Source organism: Carassius auratus, chromosome 7, assembly GCF_003368295.1.
Source record: "Carassius auratus strain Wakin chromosome 7, ASM336829v1, whole genome shotgun sequence".
In the NCBI taxonomy this organism is placed as follows: domain Eukaryota; kingdom Metazoa; phylum Chordata; class Actinopteri; order Cypriniformes; family Cyprinidae; genus Carassius; species Carassius auratus.
The window spans coordinates 23,804,520-23,829,306 of NC_039249.1; the positions used below are offsets into that span (position 1 = coordinate 23,804,520).

Below are 24,787 nucleotides of genomic sequence, written 5' to 3' on the forward strand. Positions count from 1 at the left end.
AAAAGGACTTGAGATAGTATTGTATACAGATTCATTGGTCTACATGTTAAGTATAGTATGGAGGTTTTATTATTAGATTTGTTATAGATAGATGGAAAAGAAAGAAGAAAAAATGGGAAGGTGTGTATGCATCTGTATCTATGTATAGGTTTATGTGAACAGAAGGTAGGTAGATATAGGATGTATGTAAAGATGTATATATAAGTGAAGCATCAAATTGTTTTGTATTTAATTAAAGGATAAAAATAGAGAAATGGGGTAGGACCTGAAAAGTTTTTTATGAACTTCTTCCTACTCTCTTTGAACATGAGAATTTCTATTTGTTATTTACAATAATATGGAAAGATTGTGCTGAGAAGTATGACTTAATTTGTTATTTAAATTTTATATATGTATGCATGCCTGTATGTATATACATTTTTATTTGTATTTTTTTATTTATTTACATATTCAAATAAACAAACAAACAAAAGAGACATTGATTGTCTACCGATATGGCCTTTCTGACAATAAAATGACTTCCTGTATGTTGGTTATACGATTATGTTATATCATACAGATTGCATAGTAATAAAAAAAAGTTATAATAGTAACAAAATAAACATTACCATTCAAAAGTTTAGAGTTGGTAAGATTGAAATGTCACTTGGAATGTCTTTTCTGCTCACCAAGGCTGGATTTATTTAATAAAAAATAAATAAATACAAATTTTGTATTGTTTAATATTTTAAAATGTTTGCAATGGCAAAGCAAAAACCTAGAATTTTTTACATTAATTACTCCAGTTTTCAGTGTCACATGGTCCTTCAAAAATTATTCAAGTATGCTGATTTGTTGCTAAAAAAAAATAAACATTTCTTATTATTATCAGTGTTAAAAACAGTTGTGCTGCTCAACATTTTACAATTATTTTTTTCAGGATCCTTAGATTATAAAGTTTAAAGGAACAGCATTTAAAAATATATATATATGTTGTACAATTAAAAATGTCTTTCAAGCTTCGAAGCTTCATGAAAGCGTCGAAAGGAGAAGGGTCTGTCTGCAGACTGCAAGACAGGGGCGTAAGGGGCGTAACTTCGCTTGGTCGAAAGCATAGGTCGAAAGCGCCCACTAGATTTATTCAATAGTATGTTCTCTAATAGGCAGTAGCGCGCCACAGCGGCAGGGGGCGCTGTACGCGCTCAAAAGCACAGTCATCACTGCAGCTGTAGTAACACAAACAACACAGATAGACGTAAGCAACGGGACTTGAAGAAGCTCAAAACATTTCTCCTGTGATTCTGCTTCACATAACAGGTACACACAAACCCATTAAAGTGTGATATAATATGTCTTATTGTTGAGTCTATTTCAGATGATCGTAGTTCTCTTATGCACGCGTATAAACATGCAGCGGTAGAGTATTACACAGCTGTTTACAGTAATGACATGTTTACAAACGTTATATCACAGTTAACAAACTGGAGCTTGTTAATACCAGCGGCAGATTGGTCTCTGTTCTGAATTTAGAGGAATAAACTCCACAGAGATTAAAGATGGCTGGTTTTACATTAGTCAGCATCATCTAGCAGTGGGCTGCTCCAGCACTGCAGATCATGATCAGCTGAAGGGTGCAGGTGCTTTGATAAACAGTCAGTGGCTCAGCAGTCCAAAGCTTAATGATGCATGATTGCTGAGGAATATACTCCATTGAGACTTATTCGAGTATGACCAGCTGGTCTTAGTGCCAGCGTTTTCTTTTCATCATTTAGGACTAGGACATATTTCAGCTCATCAAAAAGTAATCAGCTATATTTTACATTTAAGGGCACAGTATGTTAGTCCATTAATCACTTGTTATGTGTCAGATGTTTTATTTCAGGACTAAGTAGAGCCACTTCTCTTATTTACAAACACAGAACATTGGCAAAAAACAACAAACAAATAAATAAATCATACTTAGTTGCATTTAATTTCTAGCTTAGATTTAAAATGATATAATTAGACAGCCATTTTCATTGGATGTTTAAAAATGATATGGTGTGTCGGCTTATCAGTGTTGCCTCCCCTGTTTATATTGTTCTTAATTTGCATTAATGTAATATAGTTTAATGCTAGAGTAACACAAAGGAATATTACACTAATACAGTATTATATTACATGGCATTCAAAATCCAATAAAATTACCAACTAAAAAACTTTGTCACTCATAAAACAAACATTAACAACTAGTAGCATTTCATTTTAATTTCTTAAGATTTCTTTACAAAACAAGAACAACACCTCTCACTGCTGAATATATTTAATTGTCTATGTATATACAGTACAAAATTATGGTATTGCTGTATTATTCAGTGTTGTATTATGAAGTTTTGATTCTAATTTTAACAGTTTTGGAGTTTTAGTGATGGTTGTGTCTGAGTGTGAGAAGAATTGACCAGGCTTCGTGAGATTCACTCCATTATTGTGTTTTTCAGTTACGCTGGAATTTTCGGAGACCGACTCAGACATGTCATATGTCTTCATCAGTGACTCGTCACAGACCAGTGTGCCGTTACTGCAGGCTTGTGTCGATGGGGACTTGAGTTTTGCTAGACGTCTGCTGGAGGCTGGCTGTGACCCCAACATTCGAGATCACAGGGGCCGCACTGGTCTGCATCTGGCAGCGGCGCGAGGTAATGTGGACATCTGTCGCTTCCTGCACAAGTTCGGTGCAGATCTGCTGGCCACCGACTATCAGGGCAACACTGCACTGCACCTGTGTGGACATGTGGACACCATTCAGTTCCTGGTGTCCAACGGCCTCAAGATTGATATTTGGTGAGATAAGCCAATATATTTATTAGAATAATTAAATGTTTGTTGTTAGTGATGAATGTGTATGTACTGTACAACGTCACTAATACTGTGGCACACTTGTGCTTTTTACTACTCCCATAGTGTGTGATTGCAGAAAAAAACAGCTTTTTTAACATTGATGGAGCTACACATTTACAGGAAGAAAATCATAAAAAGTATTTGATACAAATAATTTAGCTATAGTAATAAATAATAATGAACAACATGTTTTGCATAAAATACTTCTTCAAATTCGCTTTAGCTTTAGTAATCAATTTTGTATGTCCATATTATGATTATTTTGATAAATAAAGTGATTTGTATAATTATTTTGGAATTTAAGAATTAAAAAATACTTATATTCACTAAATACATTGACATTACTTTTTTAAACTTACTTTGAATTTAGTTATCTTGTGCAAAACTGGAAATCAACAAGACCATTTTCTCTAAAGGGAAATATAATCAACTGCAACTTTTACCCTGGCTTACCTTCTGTTGTACCCCATTATTATTCATTTCATTATATTAATTATATTTATTAAAATTTTAACTTTTCCGTGGTTTCCATATCCACCAATGTTAGCCACCACTTTCATAAAATAGAAAATAAATGCTGCACTTTTTCAAAGACGTATCATATTCATTTATTATTTTACTGTAGCTGTTTATTTTTTTATTTTTTATTTTTTTTTGAAAGGGGACAGTGTACATTAATAAACATTAAAACAATGTAAATGTACCCGAGTTAGCTCAAAAGTGCTAATTTTCATCGGTAGTCCCCCAGCCAGATTTAAACAAGGCAACCTTTAAAAATAATCACAAGTACAAAATCACACACAATACTGTAATGATGTCATTATGATCATTATCTGACTCTATGTAAATTTCTCGCTCGTTCTCTGACTTTTGAACAGTAACCACAATGGCTCGACACCACTGGTGCTGGCTAAGAGGAGGGGGGTCAATAAAGATGCCATTCGGTTACTAGAAGGGCTTGAAGAGCAAGAGGTCAAGGGCTTCAACAGAGGAGCCCACTCCAAACTTGAAGCCATGCAGATGGCTGAGAGCGAGAGGTTAGATTTGCACACTTACATGTTTTAGTTATTTGACACCTTTTAGTACCTTTTTTCTTAACAAAATACCTTTGTTCCTAGTGCGATGGAGAGCCATTCGCTGCTGAATCCAAACCTGCAGAACAGCGAGGGTGTGCTGTCCAGCTTTCGCTCCACCTGGCAGGAGTTTGTGGAGGACTTGGGCTTCTGGAGGGTGCTGCTGCTGCTGCTGGTCATCGCCCTTCTTTCTTTGGGCATTGCTTACTATGTTAGTGGCGTTCTGCCCTTTTCTGCAAGTCAGCTGGAGTTGGTCCACTGAGGGCCAGATTGTGTTATCTCGGGACCAGACGAGTCCAACTTTGAACTAAAGGGAGGTTTGAGTGGACTCTGAAGGTACACTGAAGGTTCCTCATAGTACAGGATTAGGTCTAATGTGAAGTTTAGAAACAATCTTGTTGTTCTCACAGGTGAGGTCGAGTGACGGCGTTCACATGATGATGGCTGCACTATGAAGGAAAACTGAAAGGTTAAGGTATTTATGGGAGAAACGTTTCTCAGATACACCTAAAGTGATGTAAACCCATTTCTCACAGATCTTTCCATGGTCACTGAACCTGGCCAACTGTTGAACCGTAGACATACGCACTTGTAATAATTTGTAAGCAAATTATGTAAGGTGATGTAAGCAGCATTAGATGACCATTGTAGATCAGGCATGATGTTTTCATCCTTGTATTTACCTATTTTCTTTTCCGTCATCTTTATTTTAAATCATCTTTATTCTTATCTTTATTGTGTAAGTATGACAGTATGACAGTCGACCAGTTAACACACACATATGCTAATTTACTTATCTGTGATTCAACAATGTAACATGAAACATTGTTTAAAGTAATATGTAAAATGTTATATATATCAATAAATGATGATTGACAAAACTTACATTTTGGGGTGGAGTATCCCTTTAATAGTTACTGAGGTAGTTGTTAAGTTTAGGTATTGGGTATGACAAGGGATGTAGAATATGATCATTTATAAGTACAAAAAAAGAGGCAATATGCTAGTAATATGCATGCTAATAATCAACTAGTTAATAGTGAGAATTGGTCCCTAAAATTGAAGTGTTGCAGAAAATTTATTGTAACAATTTCATGTGTATCTTAATGATAGAAGTAGTGTACAGGACACTTTATTTTTGTGTCTGTGTTTATAAGTAAGGATAAAGATTACAGCTGCTTGATTGCATTTCCAGATTTTATATCATTTTACCTTAAATAGGTTAAATATTGATTTTAATTACAGTTTGTGTTTTGGCAAACTTAAAATGTGTAACTATAGCATCACACGTCAATAGTATGCACAGATTTTTGTACTACTAAATTGAAAACCAGTATTCCAAAAACCCATAAAAAAAAATCCTAAGGGAACCCATAACTCAAATGCCAATGCTTTTCCAGACTTTAGGACTGTAAACTAAACAGCTCTATTCTTTTGTATTTACATAATTGCCCCACAGCGCCCCCTTGTGTCCACAGCAGACCGGAGCAGGTGAAAATACAGTATAGTATTAGTATTTTTAGTTTTAAATCTAAATAATTATTTGGTAACACACACAAACTTATTGCAGCTGTTTCAAGTCTTCTAACCAGTGGTCATGTTCAGACACACTTATTGATTTTCTTATATGATAGGAAGAGTGTGTTGATGGTGAATAACTCATCTGGATGTTTCTTTGGTCTCAGCAGGGGGAGATGGTGGGGGTTGTAACTATTTAAAAGCATGCTGAGATTTTTTGCAGTGGTGGTATCACTCAGAGAGAGAGACCCACAAAACGCAACACTGAAAAACAAGAGAAAAAGATGGCAAGAGATAGAGACAGACTTTAATATTAAAGACTCTGAAAAAGCTTAAATAACTGCATAAGCCAAAACAACAGGCCTGTGTCAAAGGCAAAATATTTTCTCTGTGTGGAGTTAAATTTTTATTGCCGATTAACTCTTTGAGGTTTAGGATGCAAATTCATGAGATTTTGTCAATGAGGAGGTAGGTAAGATATCTGGATATGTTGATTTGGTGCTTTATAGTTTAGTTCACATTGATTTAATAGGTAAGGATATGAATTTACTTATGATTTTTCCCAACAAAATAGTTTGGATCTCGACATGACTTTTAAATATATTTAAGTATACAAAAAATATATAAGAATGGGAATTGCATTTTCAGTTTTTATTACTTAACCAGACTTTTATAGATCCTTCTTTTAGAATTCGGCTCCCCTCTGCTCCAAGATGGGAACAGTATGTGTGTTTTGTCTTATTTGAAATGCTGAAGTGATCTTGATCTCCTCTTGAGGGCCCAGCTCTCTGGTTGAAAACCACTGACAAACATAAATACTGAATTAAATTCATTGACATGGTGTGTTTTTTAGCTGAATCTTTTAGTTTTACTGCCACATGCCACAACATTCTCAGCTCCAGTTCTCCTTTGGCAATTAAATGTAAGACTCAACCAAATATTACACTAGAGTAAACTTCAACTAATGCAGCAACAACCAAAAACTGTACGACAACATAATAATATTTACTGTAATGCCAGGGGACTGCATAGTCCATTCCATTATATTTAATAGCCCATAATGGATTGTGAATTAAACATGAGAGGAAATGACCTATTCTCTTCTTTCTTCTGGCGACTCTATGGGTCTAGCCACAGCCTGAAAACTGAAAATGGAGTGGGATGAGATGTATAGGTTTTAAATGACAGAAAATATCATTAGCTTAGTATAAAAATCAATGGCAGTCAACGGATTGTCCTATGAGAGAAATAAAAAAAACTGTGTGTGAGAGAGAGAGAGAGAAATGATGGCTGTCTTCAGTAAATGCATTTGTATGTTCAGTCTGATGGATGATGGATGATGGCCATCAGGGAGCAGTAAAGGGCTTTTGTGTATGAGTACATCTCATTTGCACTATTTGCTCTGTAAAAGCTGAGTGCTTTATCATGATTGCTCTGTAGATTACTTGTTGATAGTAGTAGAAGAGGCTGTGTCATGTACAACTGCACAACTGCTGGCGTTTAACTAATTTTATGTAAAGTGACTGAGATGGCATGTGGAAAGCTGGTTCATACATCGATTGAATGATAATCATAGCCTGCAGGATGACAACATTGTCTGCTAGACATTTCACTAGTCACTAAGGATAGCTTTGTATTGATTGTAGTCACACTCACACACACTTTTCACCATCATTGTGTTCTTCTGCTTTTTTGTTGTATTGTTTTGGTGGTCAGTGAAAACCGACACAGTGAGGTCAGCATTTATTTCACAATATGCAAACAATGAAAGTGAAGTGTTCAGGGGAGGTTTGTGAAAGTACACAGGGTGTTAAAAGAATGGACATGATGTCCTCAGGAAACAGGAACTGAAGGAACAGCTCAAGCTGAAGTAGGTGTAAGTTCAGAGGAGATTTATTCCCTGGTGCTCTGTCTGTGGTGTTCTATTCATGGACATATGAACACTTGAACTGTAGTAGAAGGAATGCTTTAATGAACTTATAACAGCAGTGAGGAGGTATAGTAAGTGTCAAGTGCTCCTTATTACATGCTGCCAACTATAGTCCATATTTGGGTGACGGGATGGAAACTGTGATTAGCTCAGGGACAGCATGTGTTAAAACAGGTGATTACAATACACTTTGACGTCTCATTTCATCATTTCCTCAATTCACTGCTTTGTATACTGTTATCTGGCCTTTAAAACAAAGGATGACTTTAGAATTTAAGTTCCTGTTTACACTTATATCTTTCTAATAGATATACATCATTCTCCCTCAGGTGACCTTTAAACTTTTGTTAACAGAACCGACACTTGTCCTGTAAGGTCAGTGCTGTGTTGTTACATCTTGTGTTCAGTGATCATCTGGCTACTGTGTATTTTTTGTCATGCAAATGTAAATATTCAGTTTTCTTTGGTAACTACTCGACTTTGTCAAAACTGCAAGCATAACTTGTGATGGTCTGGAAAAAGAATAGTCTAGAACAAGGTAAAAAAAAAATTAAAATACGTATATTGGCATACGTTTTATTATAGTAAATACTGTTTGAATTACATTATAACTTTTTTTTGGTTAAAACAGGTTAACATTAATTCAGCTAAAATATTTATTCTATTTGGGCCAGGAAACATTTGGCAGGGCCAATGGAAATCTTAGTTATAGCGCCAGCAGGAAAAAAAGAAACCTTATTTTTGAGCCCTCTTTCTACACCGGGGTCCAGAACCAGACATGATGATTGGTGAGTATGTGTCCGGATGTTGGATCATGCCAGAGTGTGTTTTCAGTTCAGCAGCTTTTAATGTTTGTCTCGTTTCAAACTGGGAAAGAAAGGACTTGTTTGTTTGTGGGTCATAATCTTTTTGAATGGGACGAAAAACCACAATGCATCACTCACAAAGCATGTTGTAAAGACTATACAAAACCTGTGTGTGGTCATGTACCTCTGTGGGATTCAGACCGACGATCCCTCGCACGTCACGTGGATCAGCACCCTCCAGGCATCAGGTGACACAAATACACATCTGTTCTTCCTCTTCTGAAATTCAAGTGCATTCGACCATCCATCTGTTTGTTATCTTAGGTCTTAGCATTGTAATTCTTTAACAATGCCTTTGCCTTTATCATAAGAGCTATGTAATTCTGTGAACTGCCACATGGGGCTGTTCTTATCCTCTTATCCTATTTGCAGATTAACCCTTTCCTATGTCCTCTCAAGAGCTGAGGGAACGATTCACTTCCCATCAAGTCATTTATCTGTCATCGGTGACACTGTCTGATACAGGAGCTGATGTATAAATCATCACTATAGCATTCATTTGTGATAACAGCAAATGGTTAAATCAGTAATATTCAAATGCTCAGGTGTTTAGTCTCTAATGCATACCTCCAAATACCTGAGATCTTGACTCTTGCAGACGAGAATCAGTCTCAACTTGTTTGAGGTATTAGTGCTGGGGGCTTCCAATTTAATCTTAGTTCTGGTTTGTTCTGTACTGTATATGAAGCATTCACTCTGCTGAAGGGTGAAGTCTGTGGTTTACATCTGATAGCTATGGCGACACATCTGATATTCATTGCTGCACCTACTCCTATTTCACCTCCACAGGCACTGAATTCATCTTTCATCTCATCTATAAACTAGTATACTTCAATACCCACAGAGGCCTTGCCTGACTAATCCTCAGGAAGGTGGTCACCAAATACACAGCACAGCATAATTGGCATTTTTATGATACTGCACCGACATTGGCAGTATACTGCATGCTATGTAGAACAGTATTCAAAACTTTATGTGAGAACTACAGTATGCCCACACAGAGTATAAAGCCCACTGACCTACTCACATTTAAATGACAGGAAAACATGTTAAATATTCTATTAAAATGTCTTAATAAAATATGATCTTCAGAGGAGTCCAAGCGCGTGAGAAAGGTTTAAAATATAAATGAGTTTATTAAAATATTAAACTACTACTGCTGCTGCTACTTTTCCAAAAGGCCTGGTGTTTTTGATATGAAAGGCTGATTATGATACTGTAAGTCACTAATAACCAATACTGTCCCATCACAATATGCTGTCGAAATAATCCAAAATCAGCACAATCAGACATTTGCTATCCATTCTGCCAGCTGGCCCATGTAACAAATCAATATTCTCTAATGATAGCACTATTCTTCCATCATAGGGCCACCTGGCATGCTTACAGAGGAACTTCATAGACTGCTTATGCTGGAGGACTCAGAAGTTTAGATGTGTGTGAGTTGTGAATAATTTAACAGTAATGCTAAGAGGTTAACAGTATGTGCTGTTTGCTGTGAAAGTGCGGTTTCATGAAATGTCATGGTGTCAATTTGAACAATTCAGATGGCCTAGAAGTGATAAATGGGTAGCCCTCTGTATGGGTGATTAAAATTTTGTTTTATTGCTAGTAAACTGAAAAAAAGAGCTCAATGAGGCAGAATGAGAAACTTCAGCTAGCAATGTATTGTGTAAATAAGGCTTCGTTTACACTGTAACAAAGCTTATTTTTAATTTTTTTTACTCATGTGACACAAAACGGATATTGTTGCAAATGTGTAAACAAAAATATCTGCACAAGTTTCGTTTGCGATCTGAGGCAAATTTAAAACTGTCATTTGATGTATTGTAAAGTATATTAACTTTGCGGTAAAATAAGACGTGAAATCGGTCATGAGTCAGAAGCTGTAAATGCCGTAGCCTTCGGCGAGTGTTTTGCCCAGCGCGTGGGGCAGAAAGATAGAGCCCACACAAGTGTCTGTGTGAGAAAGAGACACAGATAAAGAGAGACACCGGCGGTTGCTGACGGAGAATTTGTTGAACACTTTTAGAGAAACTACAGCTCGTATGACTACAAACACACACATCACGCTGCGCTGCTTTGCTGGAGCTGGCAACACTGACGCTTTTATCCTGATTAAGTAACGTCCGGACAAGAGCTACAGTACAGACAGTCCTCCAGCCCCTCACAGCCGGCATTTGTGCAAGAAGTCAAGGGCAATCGAACGATAAAGGGACTTCAGCCGGTTGACTGTTTATTTAGAAGTGCTGTCGAGCAGAAATGAAAAATCTCCTTCCTGGAAAAGAGCTCGTGACGGATCACACAGCACCGCAATGCGAATGTTGAGCGAAGAGACGCTTAAACCAACACAACTGTATTTAACATGGGCGAAAATAGAGGAATTAGCCGGCACACAAACCGCTGAATCGTGAGACATGCTCTCTGTTCCCGTTCTGAGATAAAACACCGCAGTGAGACTGCACGAAACGGCTGATTTTGAGATCGTCTGCTATTCTACGGCGCATCTTCATACGAGACGGCACGCGATAATCTGCCCGATGAATTATGCACGGCGGAGCATTAATAAAACACTGAGGAGTGACGCTCGTTTTCAGAGACCGGCCGGTGCGCGACGGTGTCCCACATGACCTACTTTCGAAAGCTTTAATGCAGAAGAGATGCAGTCGCAGTGAGAAGCGAACGAGACCTTCAGCACAGAAAAACAAGCTCACTGTTTGCTCATATGTGTGCACGAGGTCGTGTGAACCTCAGGTGACATGAACGACTTGGAAGACTTGAACAGTGTAGAGGAGCATGCTCGGTGATTGTTTTTTAATCGTTCATAGTTTTTAAACGAAAAGACTTGAGCTAACGGAAAAAGAGAACCTGGAGCCGTTGACCTTTGCACTTGCAACACCAGGATTATTCATTTCAGCTAAATCCACAGTCATTTCAGCACATGCTGTTTGGATTTGTATTGAGCCATGGTATTTGCCTTTGCCTGCTGAAATCTGCACATGTCCTCCATAAATGCTTCTAAAGGATTACTAAAATGACAGTTTTGCCTCTGTGATGTCATACAGTTTGACAGTCAAGCGTTCCGTAAGCAATACTAGTTATTTAATTACTGCCTTCAATTTCGTAGTGCTAGCTATGTGTGTGATCAGTTTAAAAATCTAATTCAACAATGATTCTAAGCTCAGGAGATATTTTTATTGCTCATCAGTGAATTCGTCTTTCGGTCGGTCAAATCATGTTGTCACTTCCATTACTACGTCACACTGATGTTCCACCAAGAGTGACTGAGAACTTCATTCTGTCTGGTTATCGTTTCCCCAACTACAGTCTACGGCAGTGCCTAGCCTCTGCTTTTCGTCCCACCAATGAGACCGGAAACTTCTGGACACATTTCCTCCCCATTTTTGTGTTTGCCTTCCACTTTGTGGAGGTTTTCACGTGGGAAGGAGCGCCTGAACCTAGCAATCCTTTTTTCTACCCTTTCTGGAACTACTTTCTGGGAGTGTTGTACCTGCTGCTAGCCAGCAGCCTGGCTCATCTTCTCAACTCCATGTCACTCATCATTCGTGAAATCTGTTTCTTTGTGGACTATGGCACTATTAGTGCGTATACAGTGGGTTCCTCACTGGCATATTACTACTACATCCATCCTCAAGCAGGAATACCAGAGATTGAATTCAGGGAACTGAACTCTACTCAAAGGAAGAGCCTAAACGCCGATGATGAGGCTTGGCCCTCTGCATCTTCTCCCACTCACTTCCAGCTGTTCTTTGAAAGCCTCTACATCCCATCCTCCTGTCTGGTCGCTATCATATGCATCATCACCTGCTGTAACACCAGACAGTGCTGGCGGAAGTACCGCTATGCTGTCCGCACCCTTGTCTTCCTCCTTCCGTTTTTCATCTCCTCTACTCCCATCTTCTACCGCCTCTCCGTGAGCTCGCCGTCATCCTCCTCCCCTCATCTGTTCTCCACCATGGCTGTCTTCTTCTACCGCCATTGCTTTTGGCTGGTGGTGTCTGCCCTCTTCAATATCAGCAAGATCCCAGAACGTTTTTCTCCAGGGAATTTTGATATCTGGGGTCACAGCCATCAGTGGTTCCATTGCTGCACCTTCCTGTCGATCCTGGATGAGATGCAAATGATCAAAGTAGAGATGCAGGCTGTGCTTCTCAACCCAACTTTGGTACTATCACCTGCAATGCCACCTAAGCTCCCTGGACCAACACTCTGGTCCACCTATGGGGTCATGTTGCTCCTGCAGGGGTGCATAGCATGCATTATAGCCCGTTTTGGTTGGCGGGCGTATCATATCTACGCACCAGAGCAAAAAAAGCTAAAGGGACATTAGGAGAGACGCTGTGTACTGGTCAGGTTTAAAGTTCTTGTTTTGGATTTTCATTTTTGAACAATGTTTTAATGATTTCTGCAGTATGAACTCGTTTCAATCATTTTAAAAGGGATCACTCACCCAAAAATGAGAATTGTGATTATTAACTCACCCTCATGTTGTCTAAAACTCATATGGCTTTCTTTCTTTTGCAAAGCACAAGATAATTGATTTTTTTTTAATGGGACCCAAAACTTTCATGCTCTAACAAGGACATAAAGGTAACACGAAATGAATCCATATGACTACTGGTATATTCAGAGTCAAGATCATATTTGAACCTTTTTGCATTCCATGTAGTAAAGAATGTTTTGTAATGAAATGAGGGTGGGTAAATGAGGACAGATAAAATTTTTGAGGTGAACTATACCTTTTGATATGGCCACTGAAAAGTGCTCAGTAGGCATTCTTTGCAAAAATCGTAAATGTTTTAGCAGGTTTCATTGTAAGGACTTTGGAGGGAGGCTGTTTTTTTGCTGTCGGGTGGTCAAAGTCCTTGCTGCTCTGTAATCAGGAAGCTGACTCATTTGCTCTCCAGGGTCTCTATGTATGAATGTACCTTTTGGTTTCCGGAAAGTTCTCATAATTTTCACTCAAGAAGGTTTTAAAATGACGCATTATTGAGCTTTTACTAGACACCTTATATAGTAACACTCTTCATCTTTGAAAAAGGCTTTCTTAGCCTATCTGTCTATCGCTGTCTGTCTTTTTCTTCTCATCCGCCCACTCACATTTCCTCCTTCTTTAAAACAAACCCTTTAAACAGGAAGTGCACACAAACACAAATAGCTTCAGCCAAATTGTTTGAAGCAAAGGGAAATGAGAGGGGCGGAGTTTACATCACTGCAGCGATAAACTACACCCTTCACTGTTTAATGAACCTTACATTTCACTCTATACTATCAATATTTTCAATTATAGACCTTAATTAAGTTGTGTGGCAGCACAGGTAGTAACCGTAGATTTCAGTTGAAATGCTTTATCATGATCTACTGTAACTATGCATTGCTTTTGATTGTATATGCTTCTCTATGACTTGACATTTGGTTGAAGGCCTTGGTGGTGAGAATGAAAGGAGAAAAACAAAGCCATATTGTTGAAAAACATATCAACAAGTACTGTTTTTACTGTAAAGGCCAGTTTTGAAGACACAGGTTAACTGTAGTCATGGGCTACACAAAAATGTCTGTGGTAAATTAATAACTTCGATCAGGTGCCGGTCTAGAAAGTGCTACTAGTTGGCTGTATTCAGCTTTATTGGAATGTTTATAGCCATGAGTTGTCACTGGTCTTTCTGGGTAGTTGAACTTTCTTTCATCCAATCAGATTCTTTCAGTAAATGGTGCTCTTATCAGAGAGTGTGTTAAGTGCTTTAGTGAAACACCTGTTGACAAAACATACAGGTTATTTAGTCTGAGAGTTTGGCGTGGTTTAACAATATTTGTGAATTTCAGTGTGAACACGTCTTTTTGTTGCTGTGAATGACAAATTGAGATAATTGTTGAATCAGATATTGTGGCTGTCAAAAAAGATGTTATGTCTCTGTTGTTCTGTCCTCCAATTTCAAAGTCAAGCAGGCCGAATAGTTGCAATAGGTGTGAGGATATCTTATAGCATTTTCTTTTTTTCAGTTTTAAATATATTTCATCATTTACAGGGATTCATTTGTTATTCATTAATAACTTGAGTTGTAAAGCCTCGGTCTGTATCCAGTTATGAGATAAATAATTTGTTACATTGCACTGTGTTGCACACGTCTAGACAGAATTATTATTTGCACATAAATTACCATAATGTTTCTGCACTAGTCTGTGATCTTGACAGGGACCCACATCTTATCCAGCTTTAATAGATTAAGCTGGGTTGTCTACAAAACCGGACAACTCTTTAGAACCGGAAGGTTTCAGCAATTTTGACAAGAGCATTGTCGGGCTGCTTGCGACATTTGTTTGCCATTGTGCAGGTCTGACAACTTTCTGCGGTCGTATTGCTCACCTTATGCTAAGACCTCACACCTGTAATAAGATGTATATAGTTATACTCTACAAATCAAATGTACAAGAGACTAAACCTCTATAAAATATGTTAGCTCTGGAGAAAACACCAAAATATGAATATTTAAAAACTCTGTTTGAAACAGCTTGATTAGAAATTCTAGTTCTAGAACAGTTTGTCTAGAACAGTTTTAGTTCTCAGGGGAGAAGACAGATTTATAGTCTTAATGCACTGGAAACTATGCTGTATGCCCACTGCTGTAGTGCGAGATTATAATCATGGTTTACTTGAGTAGAACATGCTAATATATCTTACTTATTAGGATATAGGCTTGAATATGAAACAAGAAGACTTGTCAGTTTAGTGGATATTAATATATAAGAGTTATTGTACTGCTTCTATTTCATCTAATAGATCAACCATTCAACTAGATCAATAAATTTAAATGATAAATCAGGTCTGTGTTTCATTTGTAAAAGATGTATGAATGTGCATTTTTTTTTTTATGTGTATAAGATGAAATCAGAATAAGTTAAGTGGTCCCACTTTATATTGGGAGCCTTAACTACTACTTAAATCAAAATATAAGGTAAGGTTAGGGACAGGTTTGGTGGTATGGGTAGGTTTAAGGTTTAAGAGATGGGTCAACAGTGCAACTAAAATATGTAATTACATACAGGTATTTTTAAAATATAAGTACAATGTAGAAACGTATGTACACAATAAGTGGATTGTATCAAATGATTAATTTAAATGCAGAAACAAAGTAGTTAAGGCCATCTGAAAGTGGGACCAAATAAGTGCTTTAAATGAAATGTTAAGCTGAGAAATCCTTTGAGAGAAGGATTTTATGTTAACATTTCCATGTCTGCAGGTGTCAATTTGCCTATATTTACATATCCGGCTTTGTGTGTTTGTCTGTGTGTGTGTGATTGACTAATGCAGTGTAACTCTCTTATGACTCTTATTTCACAAAGCAAACAACAAAGCACAAAACACAAATATATCTTGGATATGCAGCAATGACCTCCGATCTTTAAATAGACAGCAGTGTGGGACAGACACCTTAAATGAATTGTAGGGAAATTACTGTAACTAAGGAATGGATCAATATCACTCAGGGTGCCTCTTGGTGTCCTGTACATAAGGAACTCTTTTGCCATGATTACTTAACATAAAAATGACTATGAAAGGGTGTGTTATACAAGGCAAAGTTTTTATATTCATAACAAAAACATTATTTGGCTCTTTAGATACTTTTTCTAGATTGTTTTGTTTTGTTTTGTTTTGTGTAAGAGGATGTGTGTTATTTTGCTGTCCCATGCATATAAATGTGATTGAGTGTGTAATTATATTATTTATTAGTATTATAAATGTTTTTTTTAATAAACCTGTTTAGGAAAGGGTCATCATACCTTTAGAGAAATATCTTAGCATCTTAATTTTGCAATGAAAACATATTTAACAGTAATATATATGTCCATTACAGGGTGGACATATCTTATGGTTTATGCTTGAATAATGGCCCATGATTATCTAAAAAATAATAAAAATAATGTGTGGGAGCTCAGCTAATATGTATAATATGTCATAAATATATGTCTACTATTTGTGATATGACATAAAGCGAATGGAAATTTAAAACCAAAATGTTTAAAAATTGTCACTCTATGGTGATATTGACCCGGAGACAATTTCCATAGGTTTGTTTTTTTGGCTCTTTTCCAGCACACTGCAGACACCAAACACAGCACCTCATTCTAGAAGTGTCCACTTGATGGAGACATACAGCAGTTTGTTTTCTATTGGCTTGGAACTCTCAGCTCAAGGAGGAAATCCTCTGAGGCTCTTTTCACCATGCTGTCAAAACATGCATGTCAGGACATGATTGTTTTTACAGAGTTTTAGTTAATGGTATAGTGTAATAAATCCACAGTAGCATTCAAAAGTTAAAGTTCAATAAGGTTTTTTTTTTAATGAGAAATTGGTTTTATTCAACAAGGATGCATTAAATTGATCAAAAGGGACATTATTTTTAAAAATCTTTCCATTCATAAAAAATCCTGCATCATGGTTTTCACAAAATCTTTTTTAACACTGATATTAATAAGAGACGCTTCTTGAGGACCAATCAGCATAAAATGAATTCTGAAGGATCATGTGACGCTTAAGACTGGAGTATAGCTTTGCAATCACAGGAATAAATTACTCAATAAATATTCTAAATGTATTCAAATTGAAAATAGTTCTTTGAAATGGTAATATTTCACAATATTACTGGTTTTACTGTATTTTTTGGATCAAATAAAGAAACATTTCATTAACATAACCACAAACTTTTGAACTGTAGTGTAGATATGATTAGCAGTTATGGTTTAGTATTAATATGCAAATATACACTCAATGTTATGTATTGTTAAAATTATTGAATTTTGATTAGTTTTTGAAAAGATGAAGGCTGATAAATTCATATTTTACATGTCATCCATCTTTAATTAAAGGAGCTTTATCATTTATAATGAATATGTTGTGCCTTATCAAAATGTTTGCATAATACATTAAACAGACCTAATATAAGCTAATAATACAAACACAATAAACATAAAATGTAAAATCATCCTGTACTTTATACCCTGAATATGACTGAAAGGTTCTGGTGTGATGCATAACATACTACAGATTTCTGAATCTTCTGTTCCCTTAGTATTAGAATATTTACTTAAACTGTTATATAAAAAGTTATATAAAAAGATGCAATTTATAATTAAGGATTTAGTGTATCTGATTTATCCTTTCCCTGCCTGATTAAAGTAGACCAGAGTGGGTTTGATCCGGCTTGTGATTGGTCAGAGTGGTTGTGAGGTCAGCATGTTTTCTTTGCGAGGGTGGCCAGTGCTTTGTCATGCACGGACTTATACTGAAGAGCAAAGCTGGATGGGGTCAGAGTGGCAAGTCCTTCATCACTCACCTGGCCCATCAGCACATAGTTCACTCCTATAATGTAAATTCACAATGATTAATAAACAATCAAAAGAAAAGGTCAGTGAAATGACCGAAAATATCAACCAGTGACATTTTCTTAAATGTTGTACAATTGCTTGTGGATGAACTGGTTTTGTGTGTTTCTTTCACCTTTACGCAGTGCAGGACACTTCATGCATGTTACTGTCAGTGTGGCAGATTTGGTGGGTCCTCTCTTTCTGAACTGAAGTCTACCTGCCTTATAGACCTTAATGATGGACACCTCAACTTCAGCACTTCCTTGAGATCCAGGATTAATTGAAGTCACTTTACCAGTCACCACTATGGGAGATATAAAGGAAGAAAATCAGATGATTGCATGCCTCTGATACACAACTTTACAGAAGATTACATTTCTACAATATATTCAGGTTAGCAGTGTCTTGACCATGTTTGTTGTAAGCACTGTTCTAAGGTCCATCATTACTGTGCGAGCAGCTGTCTGCCTCAAATGACTGTCCTCTTATGGGTCTATAGAAATGTCCATGTCTGTGACATGCAATTAGGGGAGAATGAAAGGGAAATAAATGAAGCATCTTACCAAAATGACTGGGGCAGAATTGGGTCATGAGAGTGCCTATTCGCTTGCATGGTTGGGAACACAATGGGTTGGCTACTTGGAGGAAACATATAAAATCATAAATATGTACTCTAGCACACACCAGAGTAATACTATATACTGGACGGTCACACACAATAAGCATTTGTACCTGCTCTTGTTGTTGTTTTGTTCCCAGGTTTAGAGATGGGACTGATTTTTGGCTTTGCTGTTGGTTTAACTTTGACGCCAGGCTTTACTTTTGGCTTTGCTGGAGTACTTGTTGGTTTAACTTTGTTTTTAGGTGTAGGCCTCTTTGTAGGTTTCGCTGGCACTTTCACTGCAGGTTTTGGTGTGACTCTCGCACCTGATCTTGTTGGGGGAGTAGGTCTGACTGGTTTAGGCTTGGGTGCAGGTTTTGATCTCGGTTTAGGAGTTGGTCTGGGTGGTACAGGTTTAGGTGGTCTTGAGGGAGCTTTCGGTGTGGGCTTAATTTTAGGCTTAGGTCTTGCTGGTTGAGTCGTGGGTTTGGTAGGTGAAGTGCCGACTCTTGGCCCGTGTGCTGTGTCCAGGTTAGCCGTGGCAGTGCGGGAGCCGCGGGGAATACTCTGGTAGTGAGCCAGAAAGCCTGCAGCCGTCACACTTAGATCCGATACAAAGTGCACCAGCAGCTCATTTCCATTGGTCACAACCATACTGACATACAAAGAAACACAGAGAAGATTATTACAATTCTAAAACTATCGCAAATAACAATTACTGAGTGCTGCAGGAATGAGCTCTAAACCCCGAAAACATGTTAGCATTTTTGAACTCCTGGATCCATCAAGCCAGTGGGGTTTTTGTATGGGTTTGTGGTGAATTCCTGAAATATATGTTCACATTTTACTCTATCATCACAAAGGTTGGTCTGTACTCACTAAATCTTTTAATAGAATCAAGGCAGGAGATAAAAAAAACAAATGTTTTATCTGTCTGCCTTTGCCAGTGTGACAATTCTTTGTTTCTCAATGATTATATAAGCAAAAAGACAATTGTTACATTGATGAAGGCAGATAGCCGAAACATTTGTCTGTTTTATCTCCTGCCTTTATTCTAATAAAAGAATTAATGAGTGCAGACCAACCTTTGTAAAGTTTGAAGAAATATAGGTCTTGGTGCCTAATTCAGCTGGGACAGTGTGGTGATATACATTGATTAGGCACATTTTATTCTCTGAAATGAAATACATCAGTAATATGCCACTTGGGACTGCAGAGAACAGAGACATTAAATGTGAACAAGGCGAACAGGTAAACTCATCTATTTATTAGTTCACTTTTAAATCCTTGTTATATATGTACTCAGGCTCTCAAACTTTCCAATTTGTGGATTTTAAATTAATATTAAAAGTGGTGGTGATGATGATGTTGTTCACCCATGGCATACTTGTTTACCACTCAACTCACTTTAGCTAGTTGTGCCCATTTGTGATTAAGATTGTCTTGATGTGTAAGAACCATGAACCTTTTAGTCACAGAACTCATTTTCTGCAAAAGCCAACAGAAAAATCATGTTGGCTTTCTGTCAAAGTAACCAGAGTGATGTTAACTAAGGGTTGGCCTATATCCATGCATCATCCCTCTATTGGACATTATTTATATTACAGAAACAGTCTTAAAGGTGTTTTTATATTTAGCTGGGGATTAGGTCAATCTGAAACAAGCACAGTTACACATGGATTCCAAAGTATCAACTAGTTGGAGGACACCCTTATCTTGGACTTATACTGACACCTAGTGGAATGGATGCATCACCAGGCAAAGCAGTTGTTTTTTGCAGTAGCCCCTCACTGCAGTACACAAGATCCATCCAGGGTATGTTTAGGAATATGTAAGGTGGGAGGAGTTGGATCTTAGACAGCTATTAGCAGTCTAACATAATTCATTTAAAATGTGAGTGAAAATGTACATTAATAGGTGTGATCTTAGGCCCCCTTCGCCCCCTTGAGGCAACATGCTCCTTGTAAATTAAAATAGAAAATTTTTGGGCTACTGATGTGACTGCATCTCAGTTGGGTGCATTATTGACACACTATTTACCTATTTAATACTGTAAAGTTGCTTTGAAAATCTGTATGGTTAAAAGCACCATTTAAATAAAGGTAATTTGACTTGGGTGAACATAATTTAAAAACATTTAATTGATATTAAGCCATATTCGTAAGCTTTAGTGATAAGATCAAGTAAGATCCCAGTGAGGCTGTATCCTTTGATTTTTAGTGATATACTGAATATATTATTATATACTGTTTTATAATGTGATATACAATAAACAAAGAGGCAAATAGTATCTGCCACTATTCTTTTATACTGTAAGTATAAATTGCATCTAAAACTTGCAAAATGTATATAATAAGCCAATGCATCATAAATTCACCTACCAAACCAGCGTTTTTTGTCTATCCCAAATAACTACGGTACATTTATAATAAGTGATTATTTTTGGACTATTGTAGCCTGTTTGGATCGTCACGGCTGCGGAGTAACACATACCTGCGTGAATCGCCATAGACATAAACTTGGAGAAGTAGCTCCGGTTAGAATGTTCTTCCGCGGGATGCGTGCAGTTCTGTTTATTAACCGCTAGAGCGCCAACATTTACAAAGTGTTGCTTTAAGAAGAAAATATTCTTTAAAATTGATATCCAACATTATCTGTAATTCATAAACCTTCCACAGCACAAAAGTCTTATTTTTTAAACGGATAACTGTGTAAAGAGAAAGTAATTCCTAACTGGGAAGCACATTCTTTCACTAACCTTCCCTTAGGATGACTGACCTTGCAGAAACCAACAACATCCTTTTCCTGTGTAGATAAACTACAAAATCCCTTATCCTTAGAAGAATTTTTGAAGGACTCATTAAATGTCACAGTGTAACAATAGATTTGAATGAAATCTGGTGCGTTGTGTTTGCACTCACTCTGGAAGCATGTCTCCACAGAATTTGCCAATACGTCGAGATTCATCTGTCTCGCCCCCGTTGAACAGGGCCACGTAGTCATATCGACAGTATGAGTCTAATTCCAAGTCCAGCTTCTCAAACTTAACCTCAATCACCTGGGCATGTACAGATGCACAAACACATACACACTTTGATATAGTTCTGTAAGTAAAAAGATAATTTTTTGCACCGGGTATAAAGGCTCTTTCATGCACATTTCATGCCGCTCTCTCACTCTCTCTCTTTCCATGTCACTGAATTAGGTTTTTCATATATTCTCCCATATACCGTTTATGCTCTCATCATAAACACACACTAGGGTTCAAATTGATCCACATGCACATAATCTCATAGCAGCCCGTCTCTGGCAACCTAAATAGAATTAGTTCTTGGATGACTTAACGGTCGCCAATGGTTTAACAGATTGAGAGTAGACAAATGCAAGAGAAAAAGAGCTGTGAATTGATCTTTGCAGGCTGACCATGTTGGGCTCCACAGATATGTGCCAAGAGCAGCTGATGCCTGCTGGGTAATCAGATTCTGGCCAGTTCGGTGTCTTCACTGAACCTTGAGGCTTCGTCAATCTGCCACCACAGAACTGATTTTCTGTAGGGAATAGGGTGAAGAGAGAATTAGAATGACTGACAGATATTTATATAAAAAAAAAATAATAATAATAAGAAGAAGAATACAGTACCACTCTACTGTTAAAAAATGTATACTTTAATTCAGCAAGGATGTATTAAATTGTTCAAAAATCAAGACGTGTAGTGTTATTATTAATAATATTTCCTATAATTCACTTTAAATAAAGATTTATTTTTCAAACAAATGCTTTTCTTGAACTTAAAATAAAAAGTCATCCCACCATCGATATGTGGTTTCCCCCCACTGAAATAAGCCAGAAATCCTCTTCCTCCTGTGCTGCCATCAGACGCCATCTCTAGCATCATGGTGTTGGAGGTGGAGATGAGGGCTCCAGGTCGGAACGTCCCACAGAAGCGGCCCAGTTTCTGCACCGTGTACGAGTGTCCATTATAGACATCCACGTAGTCGTAGCGGCAGGTGGGATCCGCCTCTAGATCAAAGATCCTGAACTGGAGCACCACAGCTTGACCTTCTGGAACCTGATGGGGATGAAAATGTAAGGCTTGAAACAGAGCAAAGCAAAAGAATCTGAAGGTGCTGGACTTACTGTGATGTACCAGGTGCATTTGGAGTTTGCTTTGTAATGAGAGGGGAAACCCTCACTAGCCACAAACCCCGAGTCTGTCGTCAAATGACCACCACACAGGAATACAGGCCTGGAGAGCACAGAGGAGGAATTTTGATGAATTTTCAGCAGCCAGCACTGCAGTATTTAGTGTTAGACGCTCCTTCAGAAATTTTGAATTGTAATCATTTTAATATTTCTACTTATCACTATTTAAAAAGGTTGCGCAATATTTGTGAAAAAAAATATTTTCATTATATTTCAGGATTTTTTGATGACTAGAAAGTTCAAAAGAACAGCATTTTAAATAGAGAAGTTTATAAAATGTATAAATGTCTTACTGTCCCTCTTGATTATTGTAATCCTTGCTGAATAAAAGTATGAATTACTTAAAGCATCATAAAAGAGCTAAAACTTTCTAATGTTAATAATATGCCAACAAACAAACAAACACGTAAACCATTTGAAATAGTACCAGTCACAAACGGCACTGCTCATTAAAAACCTTCTGGAGTGTGGATCCTTTGTTTAATTTGTTCAGTGGGTTATTTTTGGATCCTGTTCGCACATTTATAGTACTTGAACTACTTTAATACTGCCAATTCTGGCATATTAGAAGGAAATAAACACAAACCACAGCCAACTGAACAGATGTGAGGTTACAGAGTGAACCACTGAGCTCTAGATACTGTATGAATGGTTTTCCTCTCAGCAGCCCAATCCAGTCACATACACGAGCTGACCCGTAAATAATGAAATGTACATAATATCAGAAAACAAAGGTAGAACTGAACAAATCCATGCATATTTAAACACTTCTGACACAGAAGCAGCGTTCAGACGTGTGTCGCACACATGATCAAAGCTATCGTTTAATTAAAGAGGTGCTGCTTTTATTGGCCGGTTACACAATAATGAATGAATTTAATGATTATTAAGACTAAGAAACCAGCGTGGTAGTTTTTGTTGCATGCCATAAACATTGTACAGCCTGAGCTGAACAAAAAAGAGTAATAAAGATTCAAGACAACTGGGACATTTTTGTTGATACTGTAAAACAAGCCTGTGCTTGGAATGGCCCTGAAACACGATGTTAAGATTAAGTTTCTGTGTTAATCGTTTTGTTTTGATCATATCATATGATAGCTTTGTGAGGAACTGTGTGAAGGTGCGAAAAAAATAAATAAAAATAAAAACTGTCCTATGATTTAAATTACATTCAAGGAACTTATTTTTCCAGTTCCCTGTAGAAGTATAATAAGTGACTTTTTGATGAAGTGGTTGCCAAGTAACTACACACTTGGATCACTTAAATACTGTATATTAAAAAATATAATCACATATATACAACATAAGTGACAACAAATACTAATTTTTTTATTAACATTCAAGTTCTTATTCAGTGTAGTTTGAGGTCAGCTAACAGTAATACAAGAAAAACAACAACTTATGTTGACTTGAAAAAAAAAAACAGTAATTAAATCTGACCATCACTTGTCAGGACATTGTTTCCTGTCTAATTGAGGGTTGAAGAGAAACATTGTAATCAATGTTTCCTCAAACTCTATTATTTCCAGCTCTAATCCTGCTGCTTTATGGGAGGCTTGGATGTTAACATCTCCTGCTGAATGCTGGCGCTCACTCTTTCTCTCTCTCTCACACACACACATACACACAAATCTGCCTGTGCATATACAAAAACACACAAACCTTAACACACTTACCTTGTGAAGTTGGTCTGGCTTTGCCCATGCACCCATCCTAACCCCAAAAACAGAAGCCCCAAATGCCACACGCACAAACCACCCCACATCCTTCTCAAAGAGGCACTGAGAACAAGTCAGTGAGGGAACGGAGGACAGGGGCGAGTTTAAGGGCGTGGAGGATGGCAGGAGGAGGATTGAAAGAGGGATTCAAGAGAAAAAGTGAGAAGTTAAAGAGTTAAGTTTACCAGATGCCACCGCTGTAGAGAGATTTATTAAAATTGAACGAAAAAGTATAAACCAAAAAAAAAAAAAAACACATCAACCACCCTCTGTTACCACTTTCCACAGTCTTTTTTGTTCTGATGTGCCTATTCAATGTCACATTTCAATGATAAATAATGGGTTTTCCTTGTTTGTAAATTCCTCAAAGATATATGATTTTTAAAAAGTGATATAAGAGCAAATATGTATTGTTCAGTTCTCTTAGTGGTTAGATGCTGTAGATGTTTCTCTCTCTTGGTAGGCCTGTCGTTGCATTGCGGTGCAGGGAAAGAATGCAAGTCAAGCCAGACTTTCTTACCAGGGCACTGGCACAAGCTAACATGTTATTAAATGTAAATTTCCTCTTTATATCGCTCATTTAGGTCTGTGCAAATAATCATCAGGTTTTTTGTGTGTGCATCACACTTATTTGCACG

At 37.3% G+C, this 24,787-nt stretch overlaps 4 protein-coding genes across 6 annotated transcripts in view; 3 read left to right on the forward strand and 1 right to left on the reverse strand.

Moving 5' to 3' along the window:
• LOC113106275 (microtubule-associated protein 1A-like) overlaps positions 1-24,787 on the forward strand; it is a 1,143,919-nt gene that overhangs the window by 368,937 nt on the left and 750,195 nt on the right.
• LOC113106291 (ankyrin repeat domain-containing protein 46) lies at positions 1,179-4,816 on the forward strand. Of its 2 annotated transcripts, XR_003292465.1 has the most exons (5): positions 1,179-1,296; positions 2,457-2,799; positions 3,735-3,893; positions 3,975-4,265; positions 4,340-4,816. XR_003292465.1 is itself a non-coding variant. In XM_026268045.1 (4 exons), exons 2-4 carry the CDS (start codon positions 2,489-2,491, stop codon positions 4,189-4,191), a joined length of 687 nt encoding a protein of 228 aa, XP_026123830.1. In that variant the 5' UTR covers positions 1,179-1,296; positions 2,457-2,488; the 3' UTR covers positions 4,192-4,816. The 2 variants fall into 2 exon arrangements, 1 of the variants encoding a protein (XP_026123830.1); XM_026268045.1 differs by having other exon boundaries at positions 3,975-4,816.
• Positions 10,309-14,374, forward strand: LOC113106288 (membrane progesterone receptor epsilon-like). Its single transcript, XM_026268042.1, has one exon. It carries the CDS (start codon positions 11,479-11,481, stop codon positions 12,592-12,594), a length of 1,116 nt encoding a protein of 371 aa, XP_026123827.1. The 5' UTR covers positions 10,309-11,478; the 3' UTR covers positions 12,595-14,374.
• On the reverse strand, positions 13,349-24,232 carry LOC113106286 (procollagen C-endopeptidase enhancer 2-like). Of its 2 annotated transcripts, none has more exons than XM_026268038.1 (9): positions 24,108-24,232; positions 22,366-22,474; positions 22,039-22,297; positions 21,652-21,776; positions 21,150-21,286; positions 18,360-18,883; positions 18,191-18,265; positions 17,761-17,931; positions 13,349-17,622 (listed from the first exon to the last, which is right to left on the reverse strand). In XM_026268038.1, exons 1-9 carry the CDS (start codon positions 24,194-24,196, stop codon positions 17,492-17,494), a joined length of 1,620 nt encoding a protein of 539 aa, XP_026123823.1. In that variant the 5' UTR covers positions 24,197-24,232; the 3' UTR covers positions 13,349-17,491. The 2 variants fall into 2 exon arrangements, with proteins under 2 accessions (XP_026123823.1, XP_026123824.1); XM_026268039.1 differs by having other exon boundaries at positions 18,191-18,262; positions 24,108-24,231.

Bases quoted from the DNA above. Each gene is read 5' to 3' on its own strand.
- LOC113106291 (XM_026268045.1), top strand. From the start codon at position 2,489: ATGTCATATGTCTTCATCAGTGACTCGTCACAGACCAGTGTGCCGTTA. The intron at 2,800-3,734 runs GTGAGATAAGCC...ACTTTTGAACAG, and splicing joins GGCCTCAAGATTGATATTTG to TAACCACAATGGCTCGACAC. The intron at 3,894-3,974 runs GTTAGATTTGCA...CTTTGTTCCTAG, and splicing joins CAGATGGCTGAGAGCGAGAG to TGCGATGGAGAGCCATTCGC.
- LOC113106288 (XM_026268042.1), top strand. From the start codon at position 11,479: ATGTTGTCACTTCCATTACTACGTCACACTGATGTTCCACCAAGAGTG.
- LOC113106286 (XM_026268038.1), bottom strand. From the start codon at position 24,196: ATGTGGGGTGGTTTGTGCGTGTGGCATTTGGGGCTTCTGTTTTTGGGG. The intron at 18,266-18,359 runs GTACAAATGCTT...GTTTCCTCCAAG, and splicing joins CAAAACAACAACAAGAGCAG to TAGCCAACCCATTGTGTTCC. The intron at 17,623-17,760 runs GTGAAAGAAACA...TTTACATTATAG, and splicing joins GTGTCCTGCACTGCGTAAAG to GAGTGAACTATGTGCTGATG.